The following is a 19728-nucleotide window of genomic DNA, read 5'->3' on the forward strand; positions in this document are numbered from 1 at the left end:
TTTCTTCTCATTATTCACTAAATCATATAGTATAACAATTTACATGGTGTTAGGTTTTTAAGTATTCAGAGATGATTTAAAGTATACTGGGAGGGTGTGTTTAAGTTATGTGCAAGTACTATGCCATTTTATGTAAGAGACATGAACATCTAGGTATTTTAGTACATTATAAGGGGTGGTCATTCATGGAACCAATATCCCATGGATAGGAAGGAAGACTTATATTTAAAATTTTAAAAGACCTATATTTAATATATATGTTATTTGGAATGCATTTCTTATTGTGTCTGGTCTCAGGTGGTCATTATTTCTCATTGTAGACAGAGTAATGTAGGGCCTCCTATACTCACTGAGAACAATGATATGATGAAATCCTAGCAGGTTTATGTATGGCTGGGATTTCCTATCACTTCTGCAATGGAAATGGAATAAAGATTCATATCACTTGAATTCTACAAAAATGTATGATTTACATTTTTGAGGTGAGGGTAGAGGGTAATTTGGGGGATTGATCCCAGGGCCTCACTCATGCTAACTTTCCATTAAAGGCAAACACTTTACCACTAATTTACATCCCTAGCCCTGGTTTTGTTTTATTTTGTTTTTTAAAGAAGGTCTCACTAAATTGTCCAGGCCGGCCTTGAACTTGTGATCCTCCCAACAGCCTCTGAGTAGCTGGGATTACAGGTGTGCAATACTCCGCCTGGCTTAAGTATATGATTTTTTGTGGGGGATACTGGGTATTGAACTCAGGGACATTCAAAACTGAGCCACATTCCAAGCCCTTTTTTGTATTTTATTTAGATAGAGGGTCTCACTGAGTTGTTTAGCATCTTGCTTTTCCTAAGACTGGTTTTGAACTCGAAGTCCTCCTGCCTCAGCCTCTCAAACCGCTGGGTTTATAGGCATGTGCAACTGCACCTGGCTTAAGTATATGATTTAAAAGGACAATGAAATTGACTGGTGTCCTTTACCCTTCCTTAGTGGTATCTACAATTCACTTCTCTCAAGTTAATTGTAAATGTATCTATTGTGTAACTTTAGAGAAATTAATTTAGTTCGTTTCTTTAATCAATGTAGGAGCACTGCTTGAAGAATTTTTTCTTTGCATATATATGCTGTGATGCCAGTATAAATGATTATGGGCTTTTTTGGGGGGTTAGTGTTCAAGAGATGGTGCTAAAAACTTTTTGAGAAGATAATTATCTGTGCGAACACACACACACACACACACACACACACACACACACACACACACACACACATATTGTGAGTCACGTTTTCCTAGCCTGTTGCTAACAAGAGAATAGGAAAAAGGAGAGTAGTAGTTTCCTTCAACAAGGGTTTAGACTTCTTTTAGAATATTAAGATGAAAGTAGTCTGGCTTCTGGTGTTTTTTTCTTCCTGTTATATCCATCTTATTTTCATCATGATCTGGGAAGATTTATTTCTTTAAAAAAGGAGAACCAACTGTAGTGATGCATGCCTATAAAACCAGTGATGAGGGAGTCTAGGGCAAGAGGTTCAGTTTGCAAGTTCAAGGCCAGCCTAGGCAACCTAGTAAGACCCTGTCTCAAAATAAAATTTAAAATAAAAATACTAGGGATATTGCTCAGTGATTGAGCATCCCTGGGTTCAACTTCCCACCCCACCCCACATCTTCCTTTCTTTTTACAAAAGAAAGGAAGGAAGAAGATAGGTAGATACCTGTGTGTGGTGGCACATATCTGTAGTTCCAGCTACTCAAGAGACTGAAGCAGGATCAATGTAAGTTCCAGGTCAACCTAGGTAGCTTAGCAAGACTGTTTCAAAATAAAATAGCTGGAGATATAGTTCAGTGGTAGAACACTTGGCCTAGTGTGCAAGAAGCCCTGGGTTCAACCCCTAGTACCAGAGAGAGAGAGAGAGAGAGAAAAGATTGTAATGGGGCTTTTCATAGTATCAGACAATCAAATTCATTTAAAAATTAAAAATAAAATGTGCCACTAAGTTCCTAGAAATAAGATAGCCAGTAATATTTGCAAAGATCTGTTTTTCATATATTAGAAATAGTTTTCAAATTAGATATACATTTTGAAGTTGTAAAATAGGTTGATTTAATTACCCCCAAAACTTCAAAAATATTTCAAAATGCTTATTAACTAATGAACTGATATGACTATTATTATCAATTAGTACTAATCTGAAAGACTAAAAAGAACCCTGAAACCATTTTGAAAGATTAAAAAAGATTGAATCAAAGACAACTTTTTTACTCAAAGCTTCCAGATCATTATGATATTTATTTATTTATTTTGAAGTACTGGGGCACTTTACCCCTGAGCTGTATCCCCAACCCTTTTTATGTTTTCTTTTGAGACAGGGTCTCATTGAGTTATCCATATTAAACTCAAACTTATGATTTTCCTCCTTTTGCCTCACAAGGAGCTAGGATTATAGGTGTAGACCACTATTCCTGGCTTCATTATGCTTTTTTTAAAAAAGTAATTCAAAATCCTAAATATGAATGGATGGTATTTTAGTTAGTTGGAGCTGCTGTAACAGAATACCACATGACGAGGTACACTATAAACAACAGAAATTTATTCCTTATGGTTCAAGAAGTTAGAAGGTTCAAGATAAGGGTATCAGTGTAGTAGATTTTGCTGGGAGGCCCTCTTCTTGTTACAGACTGTCAACTTCTTGCATGACAGAATGATATATAGATGTGTGTGTGTGTGTGTCTGTGTGTGTGTGTGTGTGTGTGTGTATACGCACACACACATACATACTAGATCCAGTTGAAGATGCAGTCTTTGGTGAAGTTTCTAATCCCAGGAAAAATGGTGATAGAGAAGAAAAGGACAAAAGCATTATTCAGAGAGGAGTTGTAGTTTTAGTTCTGAAAGTTGAGTGGAAATGCAACTTTAGAGCAGTTTAGATTTGAATTCAAATACAGGTTGTACGTTAAAGTGTTATTTCTGAAGACAGGGTTGAGTAGGTTCTTTTTTGGGCGGGGGGTATTTTTTTCTGTATGTTTTCTTTATACCTTCTGAATTTTCTGAATCTTTTGTTAATCTTTTCTAACCTTTTACTGTCTTACTTTCATAATCAGAAAACAATAAACATTTTTATATAAGTGTTATTGGAAAGTAGAAATTTATTTTTAATACTTTACTCTCCCTTTTAGGTAGTACATCAAATGTTTTATTTTCTACACAAGATCCAGTTGAAGATGCAGTTTTTGGTGAAGTTTCTAATCTCAAGAAGAATGGTGATAGAGGAGAAAAAAGACAAAAACATTTTCCAGAGAGAAGTTGTAGTTTTAGTTCTGAAAGTCGAGCGGGAATGCTACTTAAGAAGAGCAGTTTGGATTTGAATTCAAATGAAATGGCTATCATGATGGGAGCAGATGCCAAGATTCTTACAGCAGCACTGACATGTCCTAAGACTTCTCCACTTCATATGGCAAGAACTCATAGCTTTGAGAATTTTAGCTGTCATCTAGCTGATACTAGGACTTGTGTGTTTGAAAGTACTTGGGATTCTGAGCACAGATCATCTCCTGTGCTAGAGATGCTTGAGGAAAGCCAAGAGCTCCTAGAGCCTGGGGTTGATGATAATGCAGATAAAACTAGTACAACAGAGATGACATATGACGGTCAGCAACATGATAGTAATAGTGATCATTCCGGAGACTTGAAAGCAGGATCCAAAGATCTGATGAATAAGAGAAGTAGTGTATATGGTGTTGCTAAAGCTGTTGAAAGGGAGGATGTTGAAACTGGGCTAGATCCTTTGTCTCTCTTAGCCACTGAATGTATAGAAGAAAAGCCCCCTGATTCTGAAGACAAAATGTTCTCTCCAGTTATTGCACGTAATCTGGCTGATGAAATTGAGAGCTACATGAACTTAAAAAGTCCCCTGGGTAGTAAATCTTCTAGTATGGAATTGCACAGAGAGGAAAACAGAGAATCTGGCACTACTACTGCATTTATACACCCTTTAGAGAGGAGATCAAGCCTACCATTAGATAATAGTCCATTGGCACAGGAAACTCCAAAAAGTGAAAAGAGTTCTCCAGCAGTGTCCAGGTCTAAAACTTTTACGGGACGTTTCAAACAGCACACTCCCTGTCGGACTTACAAAGATCGTTCAACTTTATCAACGTTGGTTCGTTCTTCACCACATGGCTCATTAGGTTCTGTAGTAAATTCTTTGTCGGGGCTAAAGCTGGATAATCTACTCTCAGGGCCCAAGATAGATGTCCTAAAATCTGGTATGAAACAAGCAGCAACAGTAGCCAGTAAGATGTGGGTGGCTGTAGCATCTGCATACAACTACTCAGATGACGAGGTAAGGAAGTTTTACAGGTATACTCTATCTGATATGGGGTTTTAGGTTAGAATGACTTATGGAATTATAAGGTGATCCTGATACTCTTTTTTACATTATGAATTTTCTTTAATCACTTATGGTAATTAGCAGCTAGATTATGGTTTTTGCTTCTAAAATTATTGTTTGTTATTCTGAACAGATTTCCAGCTGAAATTCTCAGATCAACCTTGTTGGAAAGATCTCTTATTATCCATATTTTCCAGATGATATAATAATTAAGAGTTAGAAAAGTAATTTCTGTAAGATCACAGACCTAATAAGTGATAAAAGAGCCAAGATTATAAGCTAGCTGACTCTAAAGCACCTACCATAACTGTACTGGCATCTGATTCTATTGGAGACAGTGAGCTCCTAGCATTCCTTTATTTTATATTGAGAGGCACTAGACCCCAAACTGACTTGCACAACACAGATTAAATATTATAGGTCACTTCTTGAATATCTGTAGAGTATGGAAGGGAAGCCTCAAATAATAGTGAAAAGAGTTCATGGTTTTGAAAAAAATTGGAGCCAGGCATGTTGGTGCATGCCTGTAATCCCAGCCACTAGAGAGGCTCAGGCAGGAAGATTGCAAGTTCAAAACCAGCCTCAGCAACTTAGCAAAGCCCTAAGCAACTTTATCTCTAAATAAAATACAAAAAAGGACTGGGGATGTGGCTCAGTGGGTAAGCACCCTGGGTTCAATTCCTGTTGTTTTTTTTAAATTTGTGTGTGTGTGTGTGTGTGTGTGTTATGAATGGTTTGTTTTAACGTGTGGAGTTTAATTCTGATAATGGTGGAGTGAGTATATTCCCACTGGAAAAGCTATAGTTTATGCATGTGGGGTTTTATTCTCTTCAATTAAAGGAGGAAACTAATAGAGATTACAGCTTCCCAGCTGGCTTGGAAGACCATATTTTGGGGGAAAATGTATTGCCTAACCCAAGTATCTCAGGGTTGGTTCCCAGTGAACTTACCCAGAGCAACACAAGCCTTGGCAGTAGCAGCAGCAGTGGAGATATTGGAAAACTGCATTATTCAACAGGTAGGGAAAGGATTTTCCTTTCTTCATTTAGTATCTATTTGTTTATTTATTCATTCATTTTTCTGTACTGGGGATTGAACTCAGGACTTCATGTGTGCTGGGCAAGTATTCTTCCAGTTTCAGTTTAAATGCTTATAACCCTCTACTTCCAAAACCCCATTTGTTGAGATTATCTGATAGATTTTTTTAATAATAGGCACACCTTACTATTAGTCTAATTTTGTATTACCTACAAGTATAACAGTCACCTATTTTAGTTGTATTTGTGAATTATATCATTAGTTTTCAAACTATATCATGCATCAGAATCATCTAACAAATTTGCTTAAAAATATATGCAAGTATCTAAACCTTAACCTAAAATTTCTAAGATGGAATTGTGGGTCTGGTCCTTGGAGATGTACATTTTTATATCTTTCTCCAGGTAATGCTTGTTTGAACCACATTTTAGAGATCTTGGGTTGTATCATTGAAATTTCTGAGCTCTGTTCTATTTAAAAATTGTAACCTTTTTTTTTTTCTTTTTATTATGAAAAATTGCGTATGTCCTAAGAAGTTGAAAGAATTTTGTAATTCTTGTAATTCTGTAATTCTTCTGAGGGCAATTATGTCCTCAGATTTAATTAACTGTTATTAATTTTCTCTCCCCCCTTCCCCCGCTCTCTCTACACACACACACACACACACACACACACACACACACACACACACACTTTTTATATTAAGCAAATGGAAAATGAATTGCAGATTTAATAATATTTCCCCCCTAAATACCTTAGCACATATTTTCAAAACATAAAGACATTCTCCTATATAATGTGTTTTGGTGCTTATTTCTCTCCAGGTGAAGTTCCATTTCCAAGAGGCATAAAAGGGCAGGACTTTGAAAAATCAGACCATGGTTCATCCCAAAATACCAGCATGTCTAGCATCTATCAGAATTGTGCAATGGAGGTACAAGTACTATATTCTGCCCATGATAAAGTACTATAAACATTTTTTGATTTAACAATAGCATTTAATAGGTTTTTATGAAAAACAATGATAAAATAAGTCATTTTATTGAATTCACTTGATTAATATCTTATGTAAGACAAAAAAATTAACATAATGGAATGATTAATTCCAAATTTGCCTAGTAGAATAACTAAAATTCTGTTTATTCTAGAGAATGGTCTATTAAGGTTCATTTTCAACAGAGAGTCTCAGTGTTCTTATTTTCCTATCAGGTTTTGATGTCAAGTTGTTCACAATGTAGAACTTGTGGAGCATTGGTTTATGATGAAGAAATTATGGCTGGATGGACAGCAGATGATTCAAATTTGAATACAACATGTCCATTCTGTAAAAGCAACTTCTTGCCTCTTCTCAATATAGAATTTAAAGACTTGAGAGGCTCTGCAAGGTTAGTATTGTAAAAGCTCCTTCAAGAGGTATGTGCCCCGCAAAAGGTGTAACTCCTGGGGCAAGAATAAATCACAGTATGCTTCAGGCTTGCCTTTCACTCTTGTCCTTCACCTTCAGTATTTGAGGAGAAATTACTAATAATATAGGAGATTAAGTTTCTATTTTATTTAATGTATGGTTATCAGTAGTATTTCATTTATAGAACTAAATTTTCTTTATGGATAATTCAAAACTCTAATGTTAGGCTTTATTTCAGACCTTCTGCCTTGGTGACATTATGTTTTCAACTCTTGTCACTTTTTGCTGCAATGAAAAGCAACAGAAAGGAGACTAGCTGGTCTACAACCAGTCATTATGTAATTGAGAGTTTGGTAGCTGTATGCTGACCTAACTAATTATAATTAATATTTTATTTGTTTTATGGATCAAGTAAACTTTATATTATTGTCTGCCTTTAGTTAGTTTTTTGTTTTTTCTTGATCACTGGGAATTAAACCCAGGGCTTCACTTGCACATGCTAAATGTGTACTCTGAGCTACACCTTCAGCATTGCCTTTTTTGTTTTTAGATACCCTTTTAAAAAACAAACAAACAAACAAAAACCAAAAAACTTCAATTCTGGTGATGTTTCTTCTTTATTTTGTTCTTATAGTTTCAGGCATGAGGACAAGTCCAAACATAACCTTAAGACTTTTTTTTTGATATTGGGGATTGAACTCAGGGCTTTTAACCACTGAGCCACATCCCTAACCCTTTTTAAATTTTATTTACAGACAGGGTCTCACTGAATTGCTTAGGGCCTCACTAAGTTGCTGAGACTGGCTTTGAACTTGTGATCCTCCTGCTTCAGCCTTCTGAGCTGTAGGGATTACAGGTGTGCACCACCATGCCCAGCTCATACTCTTAATTCCTGATGCACTATCGTGATTTTTCTGAACAAGGCCCTCTTTTTTATTCTCTTTCCTCCATTTCCACCCATTCCTTTATCCATCAAAGATACCATCTCTGCTGTGTGTGATATATCCTTGAATATATATCTTATAAAATATATAGGTTGCTTTGTATGGTTATCAATTTTTAATGTAGATAATTGGAATGCTGAAAATCTCAATTTCTTTTCAGTCTTTTGGAAGTACTATAGTACATTCAGTTTTTTCCTTTTATCTTGTAGGAAGCTAATGCCTGGTTTTAGTCTCCATTATGCTAGTATTGAACATTTGAGTTACTTTCAGTTCTTTATTATGCCGTTATTACTGCAGTGATGCAGTAAACTGCAAAATACATATCTTCTTTTAGACTTGTGAAGTACTTTGTCTCAGAAAATTTATCTTAGAAATGAAGTTACTGGGTTATTTGTTTTATGTTATTTCAGTATATGCCAAAAAAATTGCTTCCCAAATGTTACACTGTTACTAATAGTACCCAAGAATTCCCATTTCTGTACAAACTTACCAGCAATTGGTATTGTCATTTTTCTAATTTTCACATTCTAATAAGTATAAAGTGTTATTGTCTTTGTTTCAGTTTCTCTGAATACTAGTAAGTTTGAGTCTTTTCATTACTTGTTAGTTATTCCAACGTTTTTATGAATTGCCTGCTTATATTTCTTGCCCATTTTTTCCATCAAGTTTCTTTGTTTTTGTGGTTGTTTAATTGGGTACATTATAATTATACATAATAGCAAGATTTATTGTTACATATTCCACATGCACACAATATAACAATATAATTTGGTCAATATTGTTCCCCTTTTCTCCCCTCTTTCTTCCCCCTGATCCTTTCCTCTACTCTGCTGGTCTTCCTTCTATTTTCATAAGATCCTCACCCCCATACACACATCTTTTCCCCTTACTTTCCTATCTAGATTCCACATATGAGAGAAAATACATGACCCTTGGCTTTTTGAGTTTTGCTTATTATGCTTAACATAATGTTCTCAAGTTTCATCCATTTTCCTGCAAATGACAGTTTCATTCTTGTTTATGATTGAGACTTGATTGTGTGTGTGTGTGTGTGTGTGTGTAATATATACATAGCTCATATTTTCTTTATCCATTCATTTGTTGATGGATACTTAGGCTGATTCCATAATTTGGCAATTGTGAGTTGTGCCGCTGTGAGTATGGTTATGCGTGTATCATTATAGAATGATGACTTAAATTCTTTAGGATATATAACAAGGAATGGTATAGCTGGGTGGTATGGTGCTCTTCTGAGTCTTTTGGGAAACCTCCATACTGATTTCCATATTGGTTGTGTTAATTGACAGTCCCACCAACAGTGTAAAAGTTTCCTTTTACCTTACATGCTCTCCAGCATTTATTATTGTTGGTATTCTTTTTTTTTTTTTTTTTTAATACCAGGGATTGAACCCAAGGGCACTTAACCACTAAGCCACATCATCAGCCCTTTTTTATGTTTATTTTGAGGAAGGGTCTTACGAAGTTGCTTAGGACTTCACTAAATTAATGTGGTTGGCTTTGAATTTGTAATCCTTCTGCCCAGGCCTCCTGAGCTCCTGGGATTATAGTTGTGTGCCACCACACCTGACTGTATTTCTTCTTTTGAGAAGTGTCCGTTTAGTTCATTTTCCTTTTTTTTGTTGTTGTTTTTTTTTTTTTTTTTTTTTTTTGGTTTTTTGTTTTTGGGTTATTTGTGTGTGTGTGTGTTTGGTGGTAAGATTTTTGAGTTCTTTATTCTGAATAGTAATCCTCTGTCAGAGTAGGTAGCAAAGATTTTCTCTCACTGTGTGTTCTCTCTTCACACTTTTTAATTTTTTCCTTTGCTGTGCAGAAACTTCTAATTTGATGCCATTCCATTTATTAATTCTTGGTATTATTTCCTGAGCTTTAGGAGTGTTATTGAGGAAGTCATTGCCTATGCCTGCATGTTATAGTGTTGACTCTACTTTTTTTTCTAGGAGTTGTTTAGATTCTGGTCTAATTCCTCAGTCTTTGATCCATTTTGAGTTGACTTTTGGAAAAGTGAAAGAGATAAGGATCTAGTTCTGTTCTTCTATATATGGAAAACCAGATTTTCCAGCACCATTGGTTAAAAAGGCTATCCTTTTCCCAATGAATTTTTTTGTCTTCTTTATCAAAGATAAGATGAGTGTGTTTCTGGGGTTTTTTGCTTTGTTTTGTTTTTGCTTTTGTGGTATGAGGATTGAACCCAGGGCACTATCCCAAAGCTACATTCCCAGCCCTTTAATTTTGAGACAGGGTCTAGCTAAGGTGCTCAGGTTGGCTTTAACCTTGTGATCCTTCTGTTTCCATCCAGTCCCTGAAAAAAATCTTTGGGTCTTCTAATCTGTTGCATTGCTCTGTGTGTTTTTATGCCAGTACCATGGAGTTTTTGTTTGTTTCAGTAGCTCTGTAGTATAATTTCTTTCTTTCTTTGGAACCCCAGGGTGCCTAACCTCTGAGCTACATCCTCAGCCCTTTTTCATATTCTATTTAGAGAAAGGGTCTCGCTGAGTTGCTCAGGACCTCACCACGTTGCTGAGACTGGCTTTAAACTCTTGATCCTCCTGCTTCAGCCTCCTGAGCTGCAGGGTTTACAGGTATATCGTATAATTTTAGTCAAATATTGTGATGTCTCCAGAATTACTTTTTTGCTTCAAGCTGCTTTGGCTCTTCTGTGTCTTTTATTCTTCCAAATGAAAGTTAGGATTATTTTTTTCTAGTTCTGTGAAAAATATCATTGGTGTTGTGGTAGGTAGGGATTGCACTGAATCCCTGCATTCCTTTTGATAGTATGGCCAACCTTAATGCTGCTTATCCATGAACATGGGATGTCCTACTTGTGTCGTCTTCAGTTTCTTTCTTCAGTGTTCTGTGGTTTCCACCCACAATGTTAGATTTATGCCTAGGTTGTTTTTGTTTTGAAGCTGTTATGAATGGAATTGATTTCTTCCTCAGCAGATTCATCATTGGTGTATAGGAAAGCCATTGAGTTTTATAATTCTTTAAAATTTTTTTTTTTAATTTTTAGATATTGATGGACCTTTATTTTATTCATTATTTATATATGGTGCTGAGGTTGAACCCAGTGCCTCATACATGCTAGGCAAGTGCTCTGCCACTGAGCCACAATCCCAGCCCCTGTAATGTTTTGAATCCTGATGACTTGAGGGTTTTGTTTTGTTTTGTTTTGTTTTGAGGTGGTGGTGCTGAGGATTGAACCACCTGGGGCCTTGTGCATGCTAGACTGAGTTATATCCCCAGTTCCAATGAATATTTGTGATACTCTTTCCTCATAAGTTGTGCTTTTGTAGTCTTGTTTTAAAAGTTGTTCATCATATCTAGAACATTTTGATTTTTCTCCCTGAATATCTTTATTTTTCATTGCTGAGGGTTGAACCCAGAGCTTTGTGCATGCTAGGCTAAATGTTGTAGTTGGGTCTTCAGATGATCTAGATTCTACTTTCATGGGTGATGGTAGAAATTGAAATCTAACTTTTATTCTTTCTCCATATAACAAGCCAATTATATCAGTATCATCTACTACACTCTCTGTTCCTTACTGATACATGGTATCACCTTTATAATATATCAAGTTCCCAAGTATACTTCACTCTGGTTGTACATTCTCTTCTCACCCCCAATACTCTGTTTTTATTATTCTATTTGCATTATTTCACATAGGTTTGTAGATTAATTTGGTGAAAATGTCTTTTATATTAATTATTTATGAGCATTATATATCTCAATATTTTTCAGATCTTCAGGATTTTTAAGTTATTTCCCATATGTCCCGTATTTTTTTATTTAATTGTGGGGTTTTTGGGGGCTATTGTGGCAAGAACCTTTTACAAATATTTTATTATTAGATATAGTGAAACACTATTGATTTTTTTTTTTTTTTTCCAGCCCCAGTGTGTCAATGTGGAAAATTTCAAAGTTTATGATTTTTAGGGGAATGAAGAGTGCTGGAGAGCAAATATAGGGCCTTGTGCACGTTAATAAGCGTCTTTTCTACCACTGACCTATACTTCCAGCTAAAGATTTTTTTCTTGATTTATGGTTCCCTTAAGCAGTATGAAATGTCCTTCTTTATCCCTTCTGACTAACTTTGGCTTGAAGTCCACTTTATCTGATACAAGGATGGAAACCCCTGCTTTTTTACTGAGTCCATGTGCATGGTAGGTTTTTTTCCATCCTTTCACCTTTAGTCTGTGGATGTCTTTTTCTATGAGATGAGTCTCTTGCAGGCAGCAAATTGTTGGGTCTTTCTTTTTAATCCATTCTGCCAGTCTATGTCTTTTGATTGATGAGTTTAGGCCATTAACGTTCAGGGTGATTATTGAGATATGATTTGTATTCCCAGTCATTTGACTTATTTTTGGTTTTTAAGATGGCTTTGTTTCTCCTTTGAGTGGTTTTTCTCTAATGTAGTTCCTCCCTTTACTGACGTACATTGCTGTTTTTCATTTCCTCCTCATGGAATATTTTGTTGAGAACATTCTGTAGCGCAGGCTTTCTATTTGTAAATTCTTTTAACTTTTGTTTATCATGGAAAGATTTTATTTCATCTTCAAATCTGAAGATCAGTTTTGCTGGGTACAGGATTCTTGCTTGGCAACCATGTTCTTTCAGAGTTGAAATATGTTGTTCCAGGCCCTTCTAGCTTTTAGAGTCTGGGTTGAGAAGTCGGCTGCTATCCGTATTGGTCTCCCCCTATATGTAATCTGATGTTTTTCTCTCGCAGTCTTCAAAGTCCTATCTTTATTTTGTATGTTAGGCATTTTCATTATAATGTGCCTTGGTGTGGATCTGTTGTGATTTTGTGCATTTGTTGTTCTGTAAGCCTCTTGTAGTTGATTTTCCATTTCATCAGGTTTGGGAAATTTTCTGCTATTATTTCATTGAATAGGTTGTTCATTCCTTTGGTTTGTATCTCTGTGCCTTCCTCAATCCCAATAATTCTTAAATTTGGTCATTTCATGATGTCCCATCGTTCTTGGAGATTCTGTTCATGATTTCTTACCATCTTCTGTGTTTGGGCAACTTTATTTTCAAGATTCAATATTTTGTCTTCATTGTCTGAGGTTCTGTCTTCCAAGTGGTCTAGTCTTTTGGTGATGCTTTCCATTGAGATTTTTCTTTGGTTTATTGTTTCCTTCATTTCGAGGATTTCCGTTTGGTTGTTTTTGAGAATCTCTATCTCTTTGTTGAAATGATCTTTTGCTTCCTGCAGGTGCTCTTTCAACTGCTTATTGGTATTATCATTCACTGCCTGCATTTGCTCTCTTAACTCATCCTTTGCTTTGCGAATCATCTTAACCATGTATAATCTGAAGTCCTTTTCTGACATTTCTTCTAACATACTGTCATTGGATTCTATTAATATAGAGTCTAGATTTGTTTGGATCATTTTCTTCCCTTGTTTTTTCATGTTGTTCATGTATCTTCCCCTCTAGCAGTGCAGATCTGTGGTATTGCAGATTTCCCCCTATAGGCTGATAGTGGCCCTATAGGTTTCCAAAAACTTTTCTTTAAGGGGAGATCAATATTAGCAGTGCCCAATTCAGACACTATGCAATCCTAGACCAAATAGCCCCTATGAGGACAATAACAAAATTGTCATAATAAACAGAATGAGTTCAACTATTATCTTCAGTATAACAAACAGATTTGCAATAAGTTCTGCAGTTTCTAATGGAGGACAAAGAGGATGCAGAGGGATGTAGGGTGTAGCTGTTAATGGCTAAGAAAAGAATATGCAGAAGTCTAGATAATAGAAAGGCTGAGAGTGTAATCAAAAGAAATTGGATGTTAGCATGCAAAAAGGGAGAAAGAGACTTTGAGGGAACAGGTAAACGAAAGGAAAAGAGAGCCAAAAAAAAAAAAAAAAAAGTAGAGCAATAAAAACTTAAAATTGTTCAATAAGGAGAAGAAAGAAAATCTACACTGTAACAGTCATATAGTATTCAAACCTCCCAGTGTTCAGTAGACTGATGCATGAGAGGTACCTGACAATGAGCTTCAAGTCTCCAGCAGGCGTCTCAGGTTGGGATTTTCCCCTCCTAAAGATCGGAGCTCCGGCTTCCAGGATTATCCAAGATGGGTGCTCTGGCTTCCAAGTGTGTTGGCAAATGGGGAGCTGCAGCTCAGGGTTTGGCCGTGGTCAGCAGGAGGTCCTGGAGGCAGGATGCGGTTGATTGGGCAGGGGTTCTGGAGGTCGGGTGTGTTTGGTGTGGTTGTGGGATCCTGGAGGCCGAGTGCAATCAGTCGGTGTGGGGTCCCAGTGATAGGATGCAGTCAGTTGGTCTTGGGGTCCTGGCGGCAGGGAGCAGTCAGTCAGTATGAGGGCCCCGGAGGCAGGGAGTGATCGGTAGGGCTGAGGGATTCTGGAGACGGGGCTCAGTCAGTCTGGCCAGGGGTCCTAGGGGGCCTGGCTGTTGTCTCAAAATGGCGGCAGCCACGTGTAATCAAACCTGCAGGTACTATAACAGCGAACTTCCAGGCAACAGCAGGCTGGTGGCGCTCCACTGGCTGTCTGCGGTCAGTCTCCCGCAGCTGTCGGAGGATCGGGAGGTGAACCTTGGGTGGTGGGTGATGGATAGGTGTAAGGCGGGCGATGGACAGGCAAGAGGCAGGCAAATGGCGGATGATAGGTGCCTGACAGTGAGCAATCTGCACTCAAAAAAGATGTGGATATGCTGGCAGACTGCAGGTGATCACAGCAGACAAATGGGGTAAACAGCAGGGGATTGATAAGCAGCAAAAACTGCCTCACCAAGAAACATATCCTCTGCTTGAAACCAGAGTTATGGAGCGACAAGGAACGTGGCCTCCCTCTAGTCCGACATCTTGGATCTCAATTTTTTTCTTATTTTCAGTGAATACCCAGTGTCTACTCTTGAATTCTTAATTTACATTTTACTATACTTGCTTTATCATCTAGACCTCCATATCTCTTTTACTCTCATGGACTAATTTACTTCCCTCTTATGTCTTCAGTATACATATTAATTACTGTTCAGTATTACACACAATAAATGTACAGGACTCAAACACACCATTTGAAAAGCAAATACATACATTTCTGTAAACAAAGCAGCCCTTTTCAAGATACAGAGTACCTCAGAAAGTTCTCCAATGTCCTTTTAGAGGCTTGACAAAGCCTTACCCAGTTTCTACCTAAAGGGAAAACAAAAGAGAGAAGATTGAAATAAATAAATAGAGCAGAAATGACTAGAGACAAAAATGGAGATTTTTAAGTGGGGGAAAAAAGGGTGTTACTATCAAGAATTACAGGGTAGCATATTAAAATGCTTCTGTTTTTAAACTTAGGAAATGAATAAAGTATTTTGCTTTCCTTCTTAGCTTTATTTAATAATTCTCAAAAACTGAAGCAATCTTATGTTGGGCTACTCTAGAACTTTTCATTTGAAAATTTTAGGATAGGAGGGGAGAAAGAATGAGAACAGGAGTGTGTATATGTTTCAAACAGATTATTTCCCTTACGGATCACCTAATACATTAATGACTGCTTTACAATAAAGTAGTAATTGTAAGTATGTTGAAATTTTGGGACTCACAGATTCTTTTTAAACAGGCTTTTTTTGCCCTGTTCCATATTTAGCTTTTTCCTGAAACCAAGTACCTCTGGTGACAGTTTACAAAGTGCCAGCCTTCCGCTGGCAAGTGAACCCTTGGAGCACAGACCTGTATGCAGTTCAGCAGAACCTGAGTTGATTAATTTTGTGGATTTCCCAAAACATAAATCGACCATAACTGAAGAAACAAGCTATGCAGTTGAATCAAGGTATCATAAAGTGCAGAGAACTCTATAATAAATTAGTTATCTTTGTAAGAATTCTATCTTTAAAGACTACCTGACTCTTGCAGGCATAAGTTTTGACATTTAAAAAATTAAATCTTCACGTTTTACTACCTCTTAGTATTTAACTAACCAATGAATCAATCTGATGGTAAAACAGTTTTTGAACTAAGTTTAATGTTTTACACTGGTCTTTTACAAAATGAACTTCTCAACAGAGGAAAATATTTACCTTGTTAGTATAGTCAGTGGTAATTTCCAGAATATTCTTTTTAATGTAAAGTGTAGATTTTACTCTTAAATGTTCTGAACCAAACATTTCTTGAGAGACCATTGTTTCTAAGCATTATGCTAAGTACTAAGAATAAAAAAGTAAATGAAATCTGGTCTCAGTCCTTAAGTGGATCATGGCATGGTAGAAATTAAATATCCCTCCATGAATCTAGTATACCTCTTTGCATGTAGTATACTTCTAGGTGATTTTGTTTAATAAAGATGCAGTAATGTTTGAATAAAGCAAGGGAATAGGTATTTCGTTTTTTAAAGTCATGCCATATATCCTCTTCCCAACCTCACCAATCATCCACTTCCTCTGTTCTGACTAGTTTTCAAAAATGTTTGAAAAGAATTTAATTCTTTTTGGGGGGTGGGAGGTGTTGTGGGTGTGCCTGTGAGGCAAGTGCTCTACCCCTGAGCTGTACTTCCAACCCAAATTTAACTCCTAAAAGGCAATGCTGGTTTTTCTCAGCTATCTAATAGATTCAAAATTCATTGTAGAAAATATACCCTTATCTCCCCAGATTTACATTATTTTTCAGAACCAACATAGCATTTCTTCTTTATTTCTTAAAGCGATGAAATAAAGAAAATTAGTGGAGATGTTGAAACTATGAAAATTTCATCTGTACCTAATAGTTTATCAAAGCGAAATGTACCTTTGACTCGAAGTCACAGTGTTGGAGGCCCTTTGCAAAACATTGACTTTTCCCAACGACCATTTCATGGCATTTCAACAGTTAGTCTTCCAAATAGTCTGCAGGAAGTTGTGGTATGTAAATCAAGTACTTCTTGTGAGTATGCATTAGAATCCTACATAATTCTTGTATGATAGACTCTTTCTCTCTCTCTGTCCCCCTGCCTTTTTTTTTTTTTTGGTTGGGGGAGTGGGGTAACTGGATCTTGAACCCAGGGACTAACCCAAGCTAGGCAACTGCTTTGCCACGCAGCTATGTTTCAGCACCTTTTTAGTTTTTGAGGCTGAGTCTTACTTAGTTGCCCAAGTCGGCTTCAAACTTGCTATCATCTGCTTACAGGCATGCTTCCCCCCAGGGGTAGACTTATTTTAATAATATGAAGTGATAAATAAGAATTTTCCATAAAGAAAGAATTTATAGATTTTTTTAACACTGAGAATTTTAGATGTATATTAAAAATCAGCTGAGGAGTGTAATGAAATACCTTGATCCATCACCTAGCATCAGTAATTTTCAGCCTATGGCCATTCTTTTATGCAAGCCCTCATGCAATTTCCCTTTCCTATATTATTTAGAAGGAAATTTCAAACAACATGTATTCTGATTGTTAATATTTAAGTATATAACTCTAAATAATAAGGTATTTTAAAAAATATTATCACAATGCCATTATCATACTAAAAGACCGCCTTCTAAATAAATAACACCATCAGGTTAGTCAATCTTTGTTCAGATTACTCAAAAGTGTTGAACATATGTGTATGGGGTTAGTTTGAATTATAAGGCTTAAACTCCATTCCTTGCAATCATTTGGTATGTGTTTTATCTTTTTAAATCTGTAGACTCTTTTTTCCCCTTGAAATTTGCTTTTTGATAAAACTAAGTCATTTTGTCCTTTAGACACTAGTTCCCACAATCCTGATTTGATTGATTGCAAATCTATAGTATCTAAAAACTTGTCAGATTCAAGGTTTTTATTATTTATTTGTTTAGTTTTGCAAGACAACTTCATGAGTGATGGTATATTCTCCTCCAGTAGGAGACATGAACTTATCTTTGGGATATTAGTAATTATTAATGTTTTAATGCCTATATAATTAAAGTGATTCATTGGAAACTAAAACAGTGATAGTCTAATTCCGTCATCGTTTTCTTTATTATATGGAATGTATCTATAAAGAGAAGCTCCCTAATGTCTTCTATTTGGTTATCTAAAGATGCAAAGGATATTGGGAAGACAGTTTAAAAAAAAAGAAAATTGGGAACTCTAGTGTTCTCCACTAATTTGGGGGAACTAATTTGTTCTCAGTTAATTTGGGGGAATAGGGTATTATTATGAACTTCTTTATTTAAGCATTTTTGTTTGAATCTATTGCTGTTTAGCAGGGTGTGGTGGTGCATGCCTGTAATTCCAGAGGCTTGGGAGGCTAAGGCAGGAGGATTGCAAGTTAGAAGCCAGCTTTAGCAAATTTGGGAGGCACTAAGCAACTTTGTAATGAGATCCTGTCTCAAAATAAAAAATAAAAAGTCCTGGGGGTGTAACTCAGTGGTAAAGCACCCCAAGGTTCAATCCCCATTTGCCCTCTTCCCCCCGCCCCCAGCCAATCCTATTGCTGTTTATGTCCTTCTTGATGTTTGTATTATTCCATCTTTGGCTTGTTAATCCTTTCTAGTAACCTTTTTGTTAGATTTTAAGGCTTCCATGCTTTCTTGTATGACAAGATGTTACATGCTAATATTATGTAGTTCTTTTCTTAGACCTAGAATCAGCCATTTCTTTGTTCCCTTTTAGAGGGAAATGGTATTCAGAAACTAGATCTGGATACTAAGGTGCTAATTTGTTAATGATTTGGTCACAAACATTTGTATAACTTATGAAGTCTGGGTTGTACTTTTTTTAAAATTCCTTATTTCATTTGAATTATACAACAGTTCTTTAATTCTTTTTTAATTTTTGTTGGAATCAAATGTAAATGAGTTAGATATAATTTTAAAAGTAGCCAATGACAGATATTAACAAAAAATTACTGCATTTGTTGTAGTTATGAAAATTATGTCACACTTTTTTTGTCTGTGAAATGCAAATATTTCTTACTAAAAATCAAAAAATGAGGGCTGGGGATATAGCTCAGTTGGTAGAGTGCTTGCCTTGCATGCTCAAGGCCCTGGGTTCAATCCCCAGCACCATCCAAAAAAAAAAAAAAAAATCAAAATTGAGTCATATATATAAACTGTTGTACTTACCAACATGATTGAAAAGCTCTATTTTAAAAGATCTCTTATTATTAAAAAATAAATAAAGGGTCTGTTAAAATATGGACAATATGGACTACTAATTTTCTTTTGTATTGATTTAAGTGTAATTAAGTGGTCTTTTTAAGGTTTTTTTCCTTTTCATTCATTAGGATGTTCTGCTGTATGTAGCAGTGGTTCTGAAATAAGTGATTTCAATGGGACAGAGAAGCATAATCTCATTGAACAGTATTGGTAAACATACAGAATTAAGTAGCTAATATTCACTTCTTTTTGTATTTTTTTTTTTTTTAAAGGATCCTTTAGGAAAAAGACCCAATCCTCCCCCTGTTTCTGTACCCTATTTGAGTCCTCTAGTGCTTCGTAAAGAACTTGAATCTTTGCTAGAAAATGAAGGTGATCAGGTGATTCACACATCCTCTTTCATCAATCAACATCCAATCATTTTCTGGAACCTCGTTTGGTATTTCAGACGTTTGGACCTTCCTAGTAACTTGCCAGGACTTATCCTCACATCTGAACACTGTAATGAAGGTATACAGGTAAGGTGCTAACTTTATACTTATACCACATTGGAATGTTAGGATGAGGTTTATCTTCAAGTCTCTGAAAGTATACAGCAAGAGTAGCTTAAGATAAGAGGTTTATTTCCCTCTCAATGTAAAAGTTTGGATAGGTGGTCCACGGATGGTACAGTTTTAGGGACCTGAGGTCCTCTTTTTGCTTAGCTCTGCTTGACCTTCATGTCAAAGTTCAACTCCTTGTCCAGGAGAGCTGATTTTCTTCAAGCTATCACATTCACATTCCAGCCAAAAATAAAGAGGAAAATGAATGACAAGGCTCATGGAGTTCATGATATTTCCACATGTATCCATGAGGTCAGAACTTCTGGTCATATCTAGCTGC

The 19728-nt window shown here is 36.2% G+C and overlaps 1 protein-coding gene across 7 annotated transcripts in view; it reads left to right on the plus strand.

The window, feature by feature from the left end:
* The window catches only part of DENND4C (DENN domain containing 4C), a 130745-nt gene that overhangs the window by 90286 nt on the left and 20731 nt on the right, over positions 1–19728 (plus strand). For all 7 annotated transcript variants that reach the window (XM_079113146.1, XM_079113145.1, XM_079113148.1 and 4 more), the window contains 7 exons: positions 3170–4335; positions 5224–5401; positions 6246–6355; positions 6631–6806; positions 15398–15580; positions 16448–16643; positions 19119–19364. In XM_079113146.1, coding sequence (XP_078969272.1) covers positions 3170–4335; positions 5224–5401; positions 6246–6355; positions 6631–6806; positions 15398–15580; positions 16448–16643; positions 19119–19364 — 2255 coding nt within the window. The remainder of the gene's footprint in view (positions 1–3169; positions 4336–5223; positions 5402–6245; positions 6356–6630; positions 6807–15397; positions 15581–16447; positions 16644–19118; positions 19365–19728) is intronic.

This window comes from Sciurus vulgaris (genome assembly GCF_902686455.1).
Source record: "Sciurus vulgaris genome assembly, chromosome: 15".
Classification (NCBI taxonomy): Eukaryota; Metazoa; Chordata; class Mammalia; order Rodentia; family Sciuridae; genus Sciurus; species Sciurus vulgaris.